Source organism: Erpetoichthys calabaricus, chromosome 5, assembly GCF_900747795.2.
Source record: "Erpetoichthys calabaricus chromosome 5, fErpCal1.3, whole genome shotgun sequence".
Lineage (NCBI taxonomy): Eukaryota > Metazoa > Chordata > Cladistia > Polypteriformes > Polypteridae > Erpetoichthys > Erpetoichthys calabaricus.
Genome location: NC_041398.2, coordinates 2281623 through 2301981, shown reverse-complemented (window position 1 = coordinate 2301981; position 20359 = coordinate 2281623). Strand labels below are relative to the sequence as shown.

Below are 20359 nucleotides of genomic sequence, written 5' to 3'. Positions count from 1 at the left end.
AACTTTACTAAAGTGGAGTCGCATGATGTAACTTTACAGGGCGCATTCAGGTTTCATTTCCACCAGTTTTTCTCATACTGAGACCTTTTTGAAATAATTTAAATGATTTCATTTTTTGGTATTTCGTCAGGAAAGATGCTCATGCAGTTTCACTGTAACAGGGAGACTTTAATTTGTTTAATGGGAAATAAAAATACAAACATTACACAAGCTAGTGCTGCTGGAGGGATACAGTAAAATCTATAGCTGGCATGGCATTACGAGTACAGTTTTGTGATATTTGTAATGTTACTGTTTTATTTAATGTCTTTTATCCTTTACAACTACTTTCAGTATTTCTGTACACTTTGATACTTTAGCTTACTAGAGATGGCCGTGTTAAATGAAGAACAGGACTCAAATCAGGGTAGTGGTGAGCCCATCAGGGCTGTTTTCATACAACCATATGAAGCCATAAAAATAAAAAATATCTGAAAGCTGCAGAGCTGCGACTCGACTATTATGGGCTGGAGCTCAACTGTCTGTCCTCATTGTTTAAAGTGTCAGTGCCGCCTCAGAGACCTTGGTGAGCAGATTCTGATGACCATGATGGTGAATCCCTGTTGAGCCCACTCCTATCTTGCCCCTCAGACCCTCGTGCCAGTAGGTGTGGTTTAGTTACGATTCCTGCTGAAGTCTCTTTTTAAAGGGCATATCCATCTTGTGGTTTTCCACCTCCACAGATGCTCCATTTCTTTCCCAGATGCTTATCTCTTCCTGCTTTGCTGACTCCGCTGATATCTCCGTGATTTCCACACACAAGTCCCATAGTTGCAGTTCATTAGTTTCTGGTTCAGCTTGCAGATTATCCACACTTGATGTATCAACAGACCCTTCTGTGTCAGCAATGCTGTCAGGATCAGTAAACTCTAAATTATACCAAGTTCTGCTTTGCCAGCCCAATCTAATACTTTATCTGTATGCCACCATCTCTGCCCACATATCTCATAGTTTTCCCCTTTTTTAGACAAACACAATGACTCCGTCTTAAGCTGTGAGTTTGCTCAACTTCAACATCGACATCTTCTACTGGGACTGAAGAGTTTAGAGTCTCCTCATCTCCAGTGTCTTCATTATCTGATTTAGTGTTAGGTAAATCTCTCTCTTCATCTCTCTCACTGCTGGTGTTATGTCGATTGTTGCCTTTACCGTTGACTTTACGTAGTCTAGAATAGTGGGCCCTTCCAAGTGCACCTCCACGTCTGACACATTTCACAACTCCATCCTGTCCAATGACCTCTGCAGGTCCCTTCCATTCTGCACAGTCCACTCTTTTGTCGTCCACTTTGTCTCAGATTTATCATTTTCAGAATTAACTTGTCTCTGGAGTGCTCTCCGTATTCGGTCTGAACACTCGGCTTCAGTAAATGCTCTTCTTGGAGTGTGCAGCGCTGGAATATGTGCTCCACTGACACACTCCTAGTGGTGCCTTCAAGGGCGGGTGGTCTGTCCACGAGAACACAACGAAGATTTGGATTTCAGCCAAACACCGGCTGATATGACCTGTACCCATGAATTTTGGGCATGGTATTCTTTACCTTTAGTGCCCTGTGGAGCTAATCTGGCACTAACCAGTCACATCCAGTATTCTTTATCACTTTCTGTATAATTGCAGTGAGTGTCTGATTGTGTCTCTCAGGTAGTCCATTATCCCAGGGACTGTATGCAGCGGTGGTCTTTGTTTCAATGTTAAAATTCTCTGCCATCTCTCTGATTCCCCACCATTATCACTAAGTAGTTTCTGAGGTGCTCCATGTACTCTTATCTGAGAACGAATGAATGAATTGTCACAATTTCTGATGGTCTCTTTGTCTTTACAACACTTCCTGCACTAAAACGTGTGAATGTGTAAATGATGTGAAGACCCCGTACTCCTGTTTGACATTCATGTCAGTCTATAGCCAACAAAGCCCTAAATATGACAGCTTTAATAGACCTGCCATTGCTGTGTCCAAACATGATGGTGCTGTGTAGATAAAGTGTTGTCATATCTACATGGTGGGAATGAAATACAATACAATACAATACAGTTTATTTTTGTGTAGCCCAAAATCACACAAGAAGTGCCGCAATGGGCTTTAACAGGCCCTGCCTCTTGACAGCCCCCCAGCCCTGACTCTCTAAGAAGACAAGGAAAAACTCCCAAAAAAACCTTGTAGGGAAAAATGGAAGAAACCTTGGGAAAGGCAGTTCAAAGAGAGACCCCTTTCCAGGTAGGTTGGGCGTGCAGTGCGTGTCAAAAGAAGGGGTTCAATACAATGCAGTACACAGAACAGAACAATTTCTCAATATAGTAAGAAATAAAAAATATAAATTTTAGAAGTACAGAGCAGAATTTAATAGTAGATGATATATCCCATAATAAGATTTGGATTTGTTTAGAGTCCTGGAGACCTCATCCTTCAAGCTGCCTCCCCCATTTGGCCATTCCACGGCTGAAACAGTGCTGGGCCAGCCAATCCGATGAAAGGACCCCTCTTTCCCACGATTCCTGCGATCCTCCATCTGGGATGACTTTACCTTAGGCAGGCAAAACAACTTGGCAGGTGGGCCGTGGCACCGAGTGCCACATTTGAGTACCGGGAAGAAAAACAGAATAAGTGAGGGTTAGTATACAATTCTAACTGTCATGTTACTTATGTTTAAGTGCTAATGACTAACAACTGAGATGCAGTCTGTACAGTTAATCAGCAGCTCTAGTCAGTGTGTGCTAAACTGAAGTAGTGAGTCTTCAGCCGGGATTTAAAAGCTGAGACCGAAGGGGCATCTCTTATAGTAGCAGGCAGACCATTCCGCAGTTTAGGGGCCCTGTAACTAAAAGCTCGGCCTCCCATTGTTATTTTATTAATCCTTGGAATCATAAGCAGACCAGCATCTTGAGATCTTAATGTGCGCTCTGGTTTGTAAGTCATGATAAGTTCAGACAAGTAAGCCGGACCTCGACCATTTAATGCTTTATATGTTAAAAGAAGGATTTTGAAATCTGTCCTAAACTTAACCGGGAGCCAGTGTAAGGATTTAAGAACTGGAGTTATGTGTTCGTATTTTCTTGTTCTTGTAATAATTCTCGCAGCCGCATTTTGGATTAACTGGAGGCTGTATAAAGAACAGTTTGAACATCCAGTGAACACCGCATTGCAGTAGTCATGCATGTAATGTATGCAAATCCCCTTTAATGAAGGTCTGCAGTGCACTTTGATCACATCTGAATTGTTTGAACCAAACCTCATGGAGGACACTATGACCCTGAAGTCTGCTCATTATTTTTACTGACTTTATTAAGTTAATTCTCCCACTTTTATTTTCACAGGGCTTTCCCATTTCACATGGCCTCCAGCTCAGGGCTGTCCATGTGAGAAGTGAATCTGAGAAGGGCAGACACTTAAGGGAGAGAAGAGTTTCACACAGAACATGGCCTCTGTCAAAAAAGATGGTGTGGATGAAAGAACGGTGGGCATTAAAGAAGAGGACTTTGATTGGCTCACACCAGAGGATGTGTGTGTGAAGCTGGAGGATCACGAAGAAAGAATTTCAGTTTTTAAAGAGGAGGAGGAGTGCAAGGAGGTGACTGCTGCCATTAAAGCTGAGGATTTGAATGATTTCTCTGGTGGTCTTGAACTTCAAAAGCATGAAACTGAGAATATTTTCAAGCAAGAGGCCTGTGAAGAATCTCCATCCAGTTTACAGCCCTGGTCCACTAATGCGGGACGACTGGCTACACAGGAGAATTCTGCAGAGCTGAAATCAGAGTTATCAGAGTCTGAAGAGAAAATCACTGAGGGAAATGAGAGAGAAGGAGAAGAGTCAGCTGGGAGTGTTGGAATAAGTGAGTAATGTGATTAAATATAAAAGATAGAGAGCATTTATAAATTCTAACGGTGGGTGCTTTGATGTTTTTAGAAGATTGAAATGAGAGTGGAAAACACGGTTAGTTGAACTTGGATAAAGACCAGCTGCTCGGGCCCATGATAATAAACAATAGGTTACCTAATAAATGATAAATTAGAAAAACTTGAGTGAATAAGGAAAAATCTAAAGTGTTGAGCGCATAACTTGAACATCATGAAGCTGTGACGTGTGTTAGGCCAACAGTGCATTACGTTCAATGAAAATATCAAAAGTCATATTTTGTTAAAGACATGTACATTTCTTAAATTGTTTGACAGTTAAGGCAGAAATGTCCACAAAACAAAATAAATAAATAAGAATGAAATCCTCAGCCCTGTGCTCTAAATAAGAGTGAATTTTCTCAAGCCAGTGCCCACCTAATATGTGCCTCATCTTTCTAATGGTAATCTCGTGCACTTTGACGTTAACAGTGACAAGAGCTAAGTGCCTTGAGCATGGGAAAGGCGCTATATAAATAAAATGTATTATTATTATTATTATTATTATTACCTGTACGAGCCGTGATGACATTCAGGGGGTCTCAGGGTCTTCTTTCAGCATCTTGTGTTCTGCTCTCAGCCTGAACTTGCTGGGGCAGCATGGCCTGGACAAGTTGGCAGTGGTGTGAAATAGGAAATCCATTCCGGTAATTGGGAGCCCGGGATTCACAGGCATTTTTCATTCCCGGGAATGAAACTTCTGTAATTCCTGGGAAAATGGGAACGGCCAAGCTCGCATATATAGCAAATAAAAGTGCAAAAATCGATCAAGAAATAACAGAGTTATAGTTGAAAATATTTAAGTGGCACGGTTTTTTGGCCCACGGTGTAGTGTGTTGCTGATTAATTTAGTCAACAACAGACCAGCAGCAGTCAGACTCCCGGCTCCCACTAAGACTGAGCACAGTGGACTGGGAGGTGTCTGCACTCTGCAGCTCACGAATGCCAGGACGGGGCAGAGTTCATTGACGTCTGTGCTGTTGACAGCTTTGAACAGCAACTTGAAATTGCAATGCTTCAGTCTGTTGCATCCGCATTATCTGTGCCAAGTAACTTGCCATCACAGAATTATGATAAGAAACTGGATGCATTAGTAAAAGCTGAAATGGCGGTGTTTCAGAGCAACGGCAAGCGCGGATGTTGTTTAGAACAAGTCTGTCAGTATCTGATGACTGTGCTGCCTACTTCAGTGGATGCAGAGCGTGCTTTCTCAACGGCTGGCGTACTCTGCACGAAGGTGCGCTTTCGCCTGGATGACTAAACGCTGGAAACATTGTGCTTTCTACGCTCTTATTACTGCAACTAACTAGATACATGTACTTATATGACAGCATGAACTGCTTGTAGATAAGGTTAGTCTTTTATTGGTGTCAACATATTGCAGTAGTTTTATTAAAAATACGTGTTGATCGTTCTAAAACTGTTCACATGTGAGATGCACGTGCACTGTGTCATCACCGGGAGCCCGGGATACCCAGGAATGACATGCAGGATTCCTGAATTCCTGGGAATGGATAAACCTGTTCGGGAATGGATTCCCTAGTGTGAAATCTTCACTTGGAGGTGATCTTGGGCCCTTCTGTCTCCCACAGTCACATCGGGTCAATTTGGAGTCGCCACTCCACTTCACCTGCATGTTTCTGAGGATGAGGGGAAGAACCAGAATAACCAGAAACGCCATTCAGGGCCCCAGTATGGAACAACTGTGGGCAGGATATGACCCCAGGACACCTGAACAATAAAGCAGCTGTGCTAAACACTGTGCCCCCCTAACACAAGCGGATATATTTTTATGTTTATTTTTAGGCCAGATTAGGTTCGAGAGGATGTAAATATCATCACATACATTACAATTAAGAAGAGAAAACCTAAATTTAGACACATTATTGGGTAGCAAGGCTCCTATCGGAGTCTTTAGAGGTGCTATTGATCACCCATTCCATTAGGATCTGCTGATATCAATAATAATAATACCATCCATCATCCAATCCGCTACATCCTAACTACAGGGTCATGGGGGTCTGCTGGAGCCAATCCCAGCCAACACAGGGTGCAAGGCAGGAAATAATCCCCAGGCGCCAGCCCACCGCAGGACACCACACACGAGGGACAATTTAGGAATCGCCAATGCAGCTAATCTACATGTCTTTGGACTGTGGGAGGAAACCGACACAGACACGGGGAGAACATGCAAACTCCATGCAGGGAGGACCCGGGAAGTGAACCCAGGTCTGCTAACTGCGAGACAGCAGCGCTACCCACTGTGCCGCCGTGCCGCCCTATAATAATGGTTTTTCTTTTTTCTTTTTTAATAATAAATGAATTTTTAGCCATGCATAAACTTCTCATTCCATAATAAAGTGCTACTGCATACAGCATACACAAAAAACATTTACCCATAATGCACACATAAAAGAACAAAAACAAGCTGAACAAAACAAAAGGCATGTCTTAATCATACTCCACATTTCTAATCAAATGTTCAATTTGATATTTGTAGCCGTCTACTACAACAAGAAGAAAATGAGACAGTGTTGGTGAACGCCTCAGGTTCTTATCTACGAATATAAACATCTCTGCATGTTCTGAGGGCAGTCTGGTCCTCCTGTCATCCATGACGTGTGCTGTCATACTGAACAGACCCTCGCTGTCACCACTCGTATAAGGAGGGCACAGGTAGGACAACAACTTTTATTGGTCCTCCAGGAAGCCAGTGGCCCAGCATCTCTTGTGGTATGAGGTTCACAGAGATAAAGATTCACCTCTGATGCTGCAGACTCAAATATCATATTTATCTTTATTGATAATTTCTTCATGCATTCTGCAGTTTTGTTGGCGGAGAGTTTCTTTGGATCTCTCGGCTGTCGTCTGTCGCTCTGAGTGTGTCTGTGTGGTCGAGACACCGGCACTAAGGAGATTAATATCTGTTACAGAATTCATAAATGTATAGTGACTTTTCACACTCGATGCTTATTATGCATAATTAGTATTATTTTATTTAGGTCTAAAAACTAGGCTCATACCATTCTACCCAACAAGCCAGTAAGAGAGCCGATTATAATTTCTAACTAATCGACATCCACTTGATAACGATTTATATTTATTTACCAGCTCAGTAAAACTCTGCATCCCTTTCCTCCCATCTACCTACACATTCACTGAAAGGCTAATCAAAGGGATTTTAATCACGTCTAATGCCTGGTTAATTAATTATACAAATAAATCAATCAACAAACATTCACTGGCAGATGGAATCGTAGATCTAAATGATCTAGAAGGTGACATCTTCCAGAACTGAAAGCTGCTGGTTGTCCAGGCTTACGAATTCCACTGTTTTTGCTATCACAGTAAGTCTTTGGCGTTCTTGCTGTCAGTATTATAAGGTTGAGTTTTCTAAGTGCTACCATTATTGGAGGCCGAGTGAGAGTAGGTGACTGAGCTAGACTAAGCTTGATGGTCACCTCAGCCTTTGAACAGCTCGCTCTTCACACCAGTCCCTTCTGTGTTGACTTCTCAAATGCTGAATAAGGTTTGTATTGTTGAAAGTGTTAGCAGAGAATCCTCCATCACTGACTTCTTTTTGCATATACAGGTGCTGGTCATAAAATTAGAATATCATGACAAATTTGATTTATTTCAGTAATTCCATTCAAAAAGTGAAACTTGTATATTAGATTCATTCATTACACACAGACTGATGTATTTCAAATGTTTATTTCTTTTAATTTTGATGATTATAACTGACAACTAATGAAAGTCCCAAATTCAGTATCTCGGAAAATTAGAATATTGTGAAAAGGTTCAATATTGAAGACACCTGGTGCCACACTCTAATCAGCTAATTAACTCCAAAGCCTTTAAATGGTCTCTCAGTCGAGTTCTGTAGGCTACACAATCATGAGGAAGACTGCTGACTTGACAGTTGTCCAAAAGACGACCATTGACACCTTGCACAAGGAGGGTAAGACACAAAAGGTCATTGCTAAAGAGGCTGGCTGTTCACAGAGCTCTGTGTCCAAGCACATTAATAGAGCGGCGAAGGGAAGGACAAGATGTGGTAGAAAAAAGTGGACAAGCAATAGGGATAACTGCACCCTGGAGAGGATTGTGAAACAAAACCCATTCAAAAATGTGGGGGAGATTCACAAAGAGTGGAGTGCAACTGGAGTCAGTGCTTCAAGAACCACCACACACAGACGTATGCAAGACATGGGTTTCAGCTGTTGCATTCCTTGTGTCAAGCCACTCTTGAACAAGAGACAGCGTCAGAAGCGTCTCGCCTGGGCTAAAGACAAAAAGGATTGGACTGCTGCTGAGTGGTCCAAAGTTATATTCTCTGATGAAAGTAAATTTTGCATTTACTTTGGAAATCAAGGTCCCAGAGTCTGGAGGAAGAGAGGAGAGGCACAGAATCCACGTTGCATGAGGTCCAGTGTAAAGTTTCCACAATCAGTGATGGTTTGGGGTGCCATGTCATCTGCTGGTGTTGGTCCATTGTGTTTTCTGAGGTCCAAGGTCAACGCAGCCGTCTACCAGCAAGTTTTAGAGCACTTCATGCTTCCTGCTGCTGACGAACTTTATGGAGATGCAGATTTCATTTTCCAACGGGACCTGGCACCTGCACACAGTGCCAAAGCTACCAGTACCTGGTTTAAGGACCATGGTATCCCTGTTCTTGATTGGCCAGCAAACTCGCCTGACCTTAACCCCATAGAAAATCTATGGGGTATTGTGAAGAGGAAGATGCAGTACACCAGACCCAACAATTCAGAAGAGCTGAAGGCCACTATCAGAGCAACATGGGCTCTCATAACACCTGAGCAGTGCCACAGACTGATCGACTCCATGCCACGCCGCATTGCTGCAGTAATCCAGGCCAAAGGAGCCCCAACTAAATATTGAGTGCTGTACATGATCATACTTTTCATGTTCATACCTTTCAGTTGGCCAACATTTCTAAAAATCCTTTTTTTGCATTGGTCGTAATTGATATTCTAATTTTCCGAGATACTGAATTTGGGACTTTCATTAGTTGTCAGTTATAATCATCAAAATTAAAAGAAATAAACATTTGAAATACATCAGTCTGTGTGTAATGAATGAATCTAATATACAAGTTTCACTTTTTGAATGGAATTACTGAAATATAATAATAATAATAATAATTCATTACATTTATATAGCGCTTTTCTCAGTACTCAAAGCGCTATCCACACAGGGAGGAACCGGGAAGCGAACCCACAATCTTCCACAGTCTCTTTACTGCAAAGCAGCAGCACTACCACTGCGCCACCTGTGAGGTCATGATATTCTAATTTTATGACCAGCACCTGTATATTACAAACCGCAAATTTGTTTTGTCTTCTTGGAAGGCAATAAAACTGTTAGACCAGCGAGGACGTGTTTCTGTATTTTGGTAATGTTATAACTTTGTCTTGCATGCTTTTTATCATTCGATATCAGATGTTAAGATCAGCTAATTTGTTGATAATCAGTCAAGTCATTTGGAGTAAAAATTGGCTGATTTTGATTTGTGTTCAATTGATCAGATCAGGCCTGTCTTTCACATGTGAGAGAAAGGTGGAGAAGTTGAACAGACAGCAGCAGAACATGTAAAGATCACACATGGAATTCCAGACCATAAATGGCACCTCAGTGTGATGAAGGAACTCCAACCAGTGTGCCACCACTTTACTTGTGCTATTTCATTTATTTCAAAAGGCGGGCAGTGGTTAGCAATTTGGACACCAAACACTGAAGTTGCAGGTTCAAATTCAGCTATTGACACCATGTGACCTCGAGCAAAAAACGTGACCTGCCTGTGCTCCAGTTGGAAGAACAAGAGAAATGTAACCAGTTGTGTCTCAAATATTGTGAGTCACCTTGGATAAACAGGTCAGGAAAATAATAATTATAATAATATTTAAAATGTTTGTTTTATTTCAGATTTACAGAAGAATGGTAGATTCTCTCCACCTTCATTTGGTCAGCCCTCTCCTCAATACAAAGAGAAAGGTATGAAGAAATCAGTAAAAGGATCAGAGAACCTGACAGCAGCCTTTTTGCAGTGCAGTTCTCACCCTGCTACTGGAGTAACACAGACAGAAACCATCAAAACTGATCGACAACAAGTGGAGAAAGAAATCCAAATTCACACTGGAAAAAAATGTTTGGAATGTGGCAAACAATTCACACAGAAGAGTGATCTTAATAAGCATATGAAGATTCACACTGGACATAAAACATATTGTTGTCACGAATGTGGTAAGTCTTTCTCGCGTTTAAGCAATCTTCAGACGCACAGAAGAATCCACACAGGTGAAAAACCTCATTGCTGTTCAGAGTGTGGTAAGTCGTTCTCACATCTATGCAATCTTCATAGGCACAGAAGTATCCACACAGGAGAAAAACCCCATAGCTGTTCAGAGTGTGGTATGTCGTTCTCACGTATAAGTGATCTTCAAACGCACAGAAGAATCCACACAGGAGAAAAACCTCATTGCTGTCCAGAATGTGGGAAGTCGTTCTTAAGGAGAAACCATCTTCAGAGGCACAGAAGAATCCACACAGGAGAAAAACCTCATTGTTGTTCAGAATGTGGAAAGTCATTCTCATGTATAAGCTATCTTCAGAGTCACAGAAGAATCCACACAGGTGAAAAACCTCATTGTTGTCCAGAATGTGGTAAGTCGTTCTTAAGGAGAAGCAATTTTCAGATCCACAGAATAAGCCACACAGGAGAAAAACCTCATTGTTGTCCAGAATGTGGTAAGCTGTTCTTAAGGAGATGTGACGTTCAGAGACACAGAAGAATACACACTGGAGAAAAACCTCATTGCTGTCCAGAATGTGGTACGTTGTTCCCAAGCAGAAGAAATCTTCAGAACCACATAAGAATCCACACAGGAGTAAAACCTTATTGTTGTCCAGAATGTGGTAAGTCGTTCTTATGGAGAAGCAGTCTTCAGAACCACAGAAGAAGCCACACAGAAGAAAAACCTCATTGTTGTCCAGAATGTGGTAAGTTGTTCTTAAGGAGAAGCGACCTTCAGAGACACAGAAGAATACTCACTGGAGAAAAACCTCATTGCTGTCCAGAATGTGGTACAATGTTCTCAAGCAGAAGCTGTCTTCAGAACCACAGAAGAAGCCACACAGGAGATAAACTTAATTGTTGTCCAGAATGTGGTAAGTCATTCTCAAGCAGAAGCCATCTTCAGATCCACAGAAGAATCCACACTGGAGAAAAACCTCATTGCTGCCCAGAATGTGGAAAGTCGTTCTCATGTATTGGCTATCTTCAGAGGCACAGAAGAATCCACACAGGAGAAAAACCTCATTGCTGCCCAGAATGTGGAAAGTCGTTCTTATGTGTAAGGTATCTTCAGAGGCACAGAAGAATCCACACTGGAGAAAAACTTCATTGCTGTTCAGAGTGTGGTAAGTCGTTCTCTAGTAGACACCATCTTCATAGGCACAGACAAATTCACAAAAGGAGAAAAACCTGATTGCTGTCCAGAATGTGCCGAAAAAGTTTCTGACAAACGCAGTTTTCAAAGTCACAAAGAAATTGATACTGGAGAGAAGCCATATTGCTGTTCTCAAGGTGGAAAAAGGTTTTAAACATTAGCTCTTTTCAAGTAAACACAGCAACTCCCACTAAAGCGAAACTGCAGTTTGTATGTTCTGAATGTGGCAAATGTTATACATGCCAGAAAGGTCTTTACAGACATGCCAAAATCCATACTGAAGAAAAATCTCATTACTGTTCTGAATGTGAGAAACGATATATATATATATATTTAAGCACAGTTCAGTTTCACATCACAACACATACTGGAGATAAACCTTATTGTTGTCCTGAATGTGATGAGCAGTTCTCACAACAAAGCACCATAAAAAGTCACATCAGACATCACACCAGAGAGAAACCTCACCATTGCCTGGAATTTGGCAAACAATTCTCACTCCTTAATTCTCTGTATAATCATAGGAGACGTCATACTAGAGAGAAACCTTACAGTTGTACTGAATGTGGAATGCGATTCTCATATAACAGTTCTCTTTACAATCATAAAATAATTCATTCTGGTAAAATACAAAGCTGTTCTGATGGTGGCAAGCTTTTCTCAGACAGCACTACACCTAAAGATCACATGAGAATTCACGCTGGAGAGAAACCTTATTGCTGGCCAGAGTGTGGCAAACGATTCTCGCATCCAAACGCACTTCGCTGCTGCAGATAGATTCACACTGGAGAGAAGCAGTACACCTGTTCTGAATGTGGTAAAAGTTACTCTTTCAGAAAAAGTTTTTGAAGACACACACAAAGTCATATTGGAGTAAAGCCTCTCCCAGAAATGGCAAATGATCCTCAGGCAAACAAAAATGAAGAAAATCTTCTGAATGTGGTAAAGAACTCCAGTTGAAAGTAGTTAATAAATACATGAGAATAGTGGAGAAAACACTTAAAGTGGCAAACAGATCGCAGATATAAGGTAACCTCAGAGCCGCATATGAATTCACACTGGAATACAACACATTTCAAAAACAGCAAGAATCTTCTTCCACAACTTATAAAAAAAACCTCATTGTTGCCCTAAATGTGGTTAACGCTTTTCAGACAGCAGTGGTCTTCATATTCATAAATGACTGGCTTACTTGTGGGAAGTCTCTTAGCTGATCTGAATGTTGAAAGTGGTCCTCCTGTATCAGCCGCCATCAGCAACACATAAGATTTAATGAAGGACTCAGAAACTGTACTGCCAGGACATCAGCTATAGAGGGACTGATCATCTCTGCACCAGTGCTGTGACATAAGATGGTGAACAATACAAACACCAGACAACAGAATGAGGTAGCAACAGTACTGTGTGGTGATTACAGCTTCAACCACAGAACACAACTGAAAAAGTTCAATGTAATAATAAAAAATGGAGAAGTCAAATCAAATCCACAGTGCAGTGCCAACTACCAGGAGGTGCCACTGACAACGAGGAGAATATTTCTGTTTCAGAGCTTTGGATATGGGGTCTTATCTGAGCAGCAATGAACTTGTACCATCTCTGGGATGTCATCTGATGGCTGACACCTGAGCTGAGTGCAGACAGCCGTTCTTAACCCTGATAATGAAGAAGTCATTTAGTGACGTCAGCTGACAGCCAATGCTGTCCAATCAGAAACTGGGGAGGGACAGTCGAGGAGGACAGGGGACTAAAAAGAGAGCCATCACATGACAGACCAATGTAGAGGGGCTTTATAAGACTTTTACACTAATTTAGATTATCATTTATAAATGATAAGAGTCTTTACAAACCAAACACACTCATCAGCTGTGTGTCAAGGGTGAGTCCAAAAGTGGGAATTTAAGAAGATCTAAATACAAATAAAATGAAACATTCAGGGTTCAAAGAGAAATGTTTAAGACCTGAAGAGGGTGTCCGAACAGCATTTTAGGGTCAGCACGGGGCACCACAGTTCTGAAGAATATCAATTAATGTATAGAAGGAATATTATCCATCCATCCATTTTCCAACCCGCTGAATCCGAACACAGGGTCACGGGGGTCTGCTGGAGCCAATCCCAGCCAACACAGGGCACAAGGCAGGAAACAATCCTGGGCAGGGTGCCAACCCACCGCAGTAGAAGGAATATTATTTAAAATAATAATATTTTCATGAGAAGTTTAACATGATAATGAATGCAGAACACAATGAAAATGAAATGAACTGATTTTATTTTCTGACACATAAGAGAAAAAGGGAAGACAAAGCAGAAAACACAGAAGGATCTCTGCTGACCCAGCTGTTCATTTGATAAATTAACCTAAAAATATAACGGATGTCCCTTTGCTCCATGTCAGTATATCCTGGGGTGGTGTGTGAAGGACGCTGTATACTCTGAATGTGTTGGTTCAGGTTTCAGTTTGAGTTCAGCACCTTCTTCATATCGATACCCAAGACAACGTTTCTTCACGTCGAGACTACAAGCTGGAGGCCTCAGGAGCTCAATAAACTCCAACAGCAGGATGGACAATTAGATAGATAGATAGATCTTTATTGTCATTGTCACTTTTACAAAGGAACAATGAAATTGAAGGTGCAGTCAACTCAGTGTGAGGCATAAGAGTTAATAAGACAAGAAGAGAGAAAATAATAACAAACCGAATATTAATTAAAGTATTTGACAAAATATAAAATTTGCACTTGTTATATATACGAATTGCACTGATTGACTTAAGGTCTATATTGCACATTGGGATAAAGATGTCGAGTAGTTTTATTCTGAGTTCAGGGCCGTGATTGCCTTTGGATTTGAGCTGTTTTTTATGGAGGCTTGTCCTGGTTTTCATTTCTCTGTATTTCTTGCCCGATGGCAAAAGCTGGAACAGGCAATGACAGAGATGTGATGAATCCTGTGAAATGTCTTTTTTCCGGCATCAGAAGCTGTAGATTTGCTCTAGAGGGTACAACCAGTTGTTCTCTCCGCTGTCCTGATGACCCTGTGGAGCGCTTTCCTTTGTGAGGAAGTGCAGCTGCTGTTCCACACACACAGTTCGTACGTGAGCACACTCTTGATGGAACAGTGATAAAAGGCAAGGAGCAGATTTTTGAAAGATGGTTCTTCCTGAGGATTCTCAGAAAGTACAGTCTCTGCTGCGCCTCCTTCAGCAGCTCCTTGGTGCTGGTGCTCCAGGTCAGTTCATCCTCCAGCTCAATGCCCAGAGCCCTGAACACTGGGACCCTCTTCAGACTGGTTGCACCAATGATGAATGGCTGGATGTCAGTTTTGTTTTTTCTAAAGTCAATAACAAGCTCCTTCGTTTTTGTGGTGTTGAGGAACAGGTTATTGACTCTGCGCCACTCTGACAGCCGCTCCACCTCGACCCTGTATGCCAGCTCACCCTCCTGAGAAGGACAGACTTGTAAGACGTGAACAAAGCCAGCTGCCCTCCCTGGTCTGTCTTCATTCAGAAGGACTCACCTGAGTGGTGGGATTGTTCTGCGGTGCTCCTGTTAGCCGACATTTCATCAGCTTGCTTTCTGCGTTTCATCTGATAACCAGCAGAGTTAATCAGAGATGAGCCAGGCCTGTTACAATGTGAACGTTCTTGACATTTTTGTTTTTCTTTAAATATTTTTTTCTGCTACTTTGAGTTCTTGGAGACCTTGTACATTAGAGATTATTAATACATGAGCATGTGGTGTTAATAATGAATTGACAATTAATAAACTGTTTTTATTGCTAAATTGTAAGTGTGGCCTGTTGCCATTTTGTAGCTTTATCCTTCTTGACTGTGTTGTTAGGACGTGTTGCACTGTTGCCTCCCTAGAATTAAGTGCCACATCACTGACGCTCGGCCTCACACCCTTCATCACACATGAGGCAGAATCCAAGATTGAGGATCCAACTGTTAATCATCTTCAGTGTGTGAGTATAAATTCAGGCTTATTCTCACTTTGACCGCATTAATGGCTACGTGTCTAGATTTTGGAAACTGTACGTCATCTGATTATTGGCTCCTGATAAATCTCGCTTTGTCTACGTTAAAAGTTTGGAGTGTAGATGTTTGTGGAGTTACGCCTTTAAATTATTGTATGGTTTTGAATCGATGGCCTGAGGCTGAGGATTCAACCCTCCAAGAACTTCACTGTGGGGACTCATAGGATTGATGATCAATTCAGAGAAAAAACATTTTAGTTTGCAGTTTTGACATCGAGATTTAAGGCATATCTTCTAGTCGGTGACTGCTGGTGATTTTCATTATGACTCCGTTAAGCACTTTGGTTTTTCTCAATGCCTGCTCTGAATCTTTTGCTGTTGAGTTTTGCTGCAGTTTCTCGATGTGCAAACATCTGATTAGCCACATTTCCTCTTTCCAGATGACAGTTGTAGCTGATACTCATAAAGCAGGTGGACATTATCACACTGCCGTCCAGCAGATCATCTCTGGATATTAGTGGCTGACACAACAACACTGTCCATTCAACATAAGGAGCCACAAAGCCGACCCCATCATCTTTGGCTGATCTGCTGTTTCATTCAAAATCAAAGCAGCATATATCCTCCTTATAGGTATTGGAGTTGGACATTCTGAAACTTCTGTGACACAACTGGGGGGCTTTATTAGCTCTGTGCCATTATGATGGATTGGGGGCTTCAGTGCCAAAACTCCTGTGCCACAAAGAGTCAAGGCAAACAGTCTTAACAGTGAGCTGAAGAAGACAACGTCAGAGCAAAGACCTGAAGAAGGAGCACGTTGGAAATACAATGAGTGCAGTCCACTACCAACAAGGGTCTTCCCTTGACCCCTGAGCACAAACACAACTCCACACAGCACTGGACATCATCCTTAAAGGCTTGGCATCGTTAAAGCGGCATGAGTGTGCCAAGAGGAATGAGGACTCTTAACAACAACAACATTTATTTCTATAGCACATTTTCATACAAAAAGTAGCTCAAAGTGCTTTACATAATGAAGAGAAGAAAAATAAAAGACAAAATAAGAAATGAAAATAAGATAACATTAGTTAACATAGAAAGGAGTAAGGCCCGATGGCCAGGGTGGACAGAAAAAACAAAAAAAAAACTCCAGAAGGCTGGAGAAAAAAATAAAATCTGTAGGGGTTCCAGGCCACGAGACCACCCAGTCCCCTCTGGGCATTCTACCTAACATAAATGAAATAGTCCTCTTTGTAGTTCGGGTTTTTCACGGAGTCACTTGATGCTGATGGTCATACAGACTTCTGGCTTTTAATCCATCCATCATTGTTGGAACATCATGGTGCTTTGGGTAGATGGTGGTGGCGCACACCACCACCAACAGGACACCGGAAAAGGAAACAGAAGAGAGAGTAGGGGTTAGTACAGATTTTGAATGAATAGTTATTATAATGAATTGGATATACAGAGTATCAGGATTAAATTGCAGTGAAGTTATGAGAAGGCCATGTTACAGTAATGTGTTTTCAGTAGTTTTTTAAAGTGCTCCACTGTATTAGCCTGGCGAATTCCTACTGGCAGGCTATTCCAGATTTTAGGTGTATAACAGCAGAAGGCCACCCGCCTCACCACTTCTTTTAAGTTTTGCTGTTGGAATTCTAAGGAGACACTCAGTTGAGGATCTGAGGTTACGATTTGGAATATAAGGTGTCAGACATTCCGATATATAAGCCGGGGCGAGATTATTTAAAGCTTTATAAACCATAAGCAGAATTTTAAAGTCAATTCTGAATGACACAGGTAACCAGTGTAGTGACATCAAAACTGGAGAAATGTGTTCGGATTTTCTTTTCCTGGTAGCAGCTGCATTCTGCACTAGCTGCAAATGATTTATTTCTTTTTTGGGTAGTCCTGAGAGGAGTGCGTTTACAGTAATCTAGCCGACTGAAAACAAATGCATGAACTAATTTCTCTGCATCTTTCGATGATATAAGAGGTCTAACTTTTGCTATGTTTCTTAGGTGAAAAAATGCTGTCCTAGTGATCTGATTAATATGTGATTTAAAATTCAGATTACAATCAACGGTTACCCCTAAGCTTTTTACCTCCGATTTGACTTTTAATCCTAATGCATCCAGTTTATTTCTAATAGCCTCATTGTATCCATTATTGCCAATCACTAAGATTTCAGTTTTTTCTTTATTTAATTTGAGAAAGTTACTATTCATCCATTCTGAGATACAAGTGAGACATTGTGTTAGCGAATCAAGAGATTCAGGGTCATCAGGTGCTATTGATAAATACAGCTGTGTGTCATCAGCATAGCTGTGGTAGCTCACGTTGTGCACTGAGATAATCTGACCTAATGGAAGCATGTAGATTGAGACGAGCAGTGGACCCAGGATAGAGCCTTGTGGAACACCATATAGAATATCATGTGTCTTTGAGTTATAATTACCACAACTAACAAAGAATTTTCTCCCTGCCAGGTAGGATTCAAACCAATTTAAGACACTGCCAGAGAGGCCCACCCATTGACTAAGGCGATTCTTAAGAATATTATGATCAATGGTGTCAAATGCGGCACTCAGATCTAAGAGGATGAGAACAGATAAATGGCCTCTGTCTGCATTTACCCGCAAGTCATTTACTACTTTAACGAGTGCAGTTTCTGTGCTGTGATTTGTTCTAAAATCTGACTGAAATTTATCAAGAATAGCATGTTTATTGAGGTGCTCATTTAACTGCATAATGACTGCCTTCTCTAGAATTTGACTTAAGAAAGGCAGGTTAGAGATGGGTCTATAATTTTCAAGAGCAGAGGGATCGAGATTATTTTTCTTAAGTAGGGGTTTAACTACCGCAGTCTTAAGACAGTCTGGGAAGACCCCTGTATCTAATGACGAATTTACTATGTCAAGAACATTATCACTAAGCACGCCCGATACTTTTTTGAAAAAATTTGTTGGTATTGGGTCAAGGGCACAGGTGGATGGTTTCATTTGAGAAATTATTTTATGTAAATCAGGTAAATCTATCCTAGTGAAAGACTCTAATTTATTTATTATGGAGTACTGGGGTTTAGGAGGATCCTTAGTGTTGGGGAGATATACTATGTTATTTCTAATATCATTAATTTTTTGATTGAAAAATACAGCGATAGCCTCACAGGTTTTACTGGAAGTACTTAGGAGGCATTCCTTTGAGTTACCTGGTTTAACAGACGATCAATCATTGAGAATAAGACTCTGGGATTACTAGCATTGTGATTTATAAGCTTAGAGAAATAGCAGCGCCTCTCAAGACGGACTGTGTTATTGTATTCTGTTATTTTAACCTTCAATATTTCATAGTCAATAGTTAGTTTAGTTTTCCTCCATTTACGCTCAGCTCTACGGCATGTTCTCTTTAAATCAGACACTCTTTGGGTCTTCCAAGGTATAACAATGCTAGAAGATTTTTTAACTGTCTTTTCAGGTGCAACTAAGTCAACAGCAGCCCTCACTTTAGTATTAAATCTTTCCACCTTACTATTTACATTCTCCTCGCTATTATAGTTGGCACTATAAACGGACTGATTGGTTAGAATGTTTGAAAGTTTTAAAGCTGCTGCTGAGTCAAAGAAGCGTTTTTTAACAATAGGCTTCTCATGAGTGTTTTCTATCATTATTTCTATATTAAAAAGTAGAAGAAAATGGTCTGATAGACCAATATCAATGACCTGCTTTATATCAACTTTTAGTCCTTTAGTAATTACTAAGTCTAACATATGACCTGCTTTATGTGTAGGCTGATTAACGAGCTGTCTCAAATCAAAAGAGTCCAGGAGGTTCATAAATTCTTTTACTTTCTGGTCACATTGATTATCTATATGAAAATTAAAGTCGCCGACTATTAAGAGTGTGTCATAGTTCGTAATTAAGATTGACATCAAGTCAGAGAATTCCTCAAAGAAAGACGCGTTGAATTTTGGAGGTCTATACACGGATAATACTAGAACGTGAGAATCTCCCTGAATAATAATGGCGAGATACTCAAAAGACTTGAATTTACCAAAACTGATATTTTTACATTTTAACCTGCTTGAGTAAATGTTTGCTAGTCCGCCACCTCTCTTTCCTTGGCGATCAGCACGAGTAAAACTGTAATCCGGAGGCGCAGATTCGATTAAAACAGCTGCGCCATCTGAGCTAAGCCACGTCTCACTTAGTGCAATAAAATCTATTTTTTTATCACTAATAAGATCGTTGATAAAAAACGTCTTGTTAGTTAAAGCTCTAATATTTAATAAAGCCATATTCAATGTTTCGGAGGAGCAGAGATGAATACTATGTGCGTTATTGATATTTGGAACAGGAATTAAGTTATTTTTATTAGCGCCGCTCTGCATGTATTTTTTGTTTAATCTATGATCTGTTTTTATAGTTTTAATACATTGTTCATCTAAAGTAGTAACTTTAATTAAATTATTGGTGTTTATGCCGTATTGCCTACATTTTCTATGTGCATTAAGATTGGTTATTACATTATTTATGTTGTGCACTTTTATGGAAGATTTTATTAAACAATTATCATGACCAAGTACAGGAGTGGCATTTCGGAAGGGGTGAAAAGCAGAGATAGATAGTCAAGACAAACGAATTACCTTGGATATATTTTCGGAGAGGACCCGGGTGCCAAAGCTATTCGGATGCAGGCCATCTCGCTTGAAAAAACGCGGTCTTTCCCAAAAGAGGTCCCAGTTGTTGATGAAACCGATGTCTTGATTCTTGCAGAAGCCCTGCAGCCAGTTGTTTAAACCAAGCAGATGACTGTAGTACTCGTATGTTGAATTGTTATGTGTGAGAAGCTCCTGATTGATGGTCTCATTTGAACTTCTCACTTTTACAAGACTGAACTCATTTGGAGACTCAAGAAAGTTGACAGTTTGGTCCTCTCTGACCCAAAGCTGCCCTTCAAAGTGAGGGCACATTGACTGGGACTTCATATAA

The 20359-nt window shown here is 40.8% G+C and overlaps 1 protein-coding gene and 1 pseudogene across 7 annotated transcripts in view; one reads left to right on the top strand and one right to left on the bottom strand.

Annotated features, from left to right (window-relative positions):
- LOC114652498 (oocyte zinc finger protein XlCOF6-like) overlaps positions 1-20359 on the bottom strand; it is a 389468-nt pseudogene that overhangs the window by 186930 nt on the left and 182179 nt on the right.
- Positions 9755-20359, top strand: part of LOC114652431 (gastrula zinc finger protein XlCGF57.1-like) — a 596652-nt gene continuing 586047 nt past the window's right edge. For 3 of the 7 annotated variants that reach the window (XM_051927956.1, XM_051927958.1, XM_051927957.1), the window contains exon 1: positions 9755-10580. In XM_051927956.1, coding sequence (XP_051783916.1) covers positions 9944-10580 — 637 coding nt within the window. In that variant the 5' untranslated portion in view covers positions 9755-9943. Of the gene's footprint in view, positions 13363-20359 lie in introns of all 7 variants that reach the window. The other 4 variants (XM_051927953.1, XM_051927954.1, XM_028802812.2 and 1 more) reach the window with 3 other exon arrangements.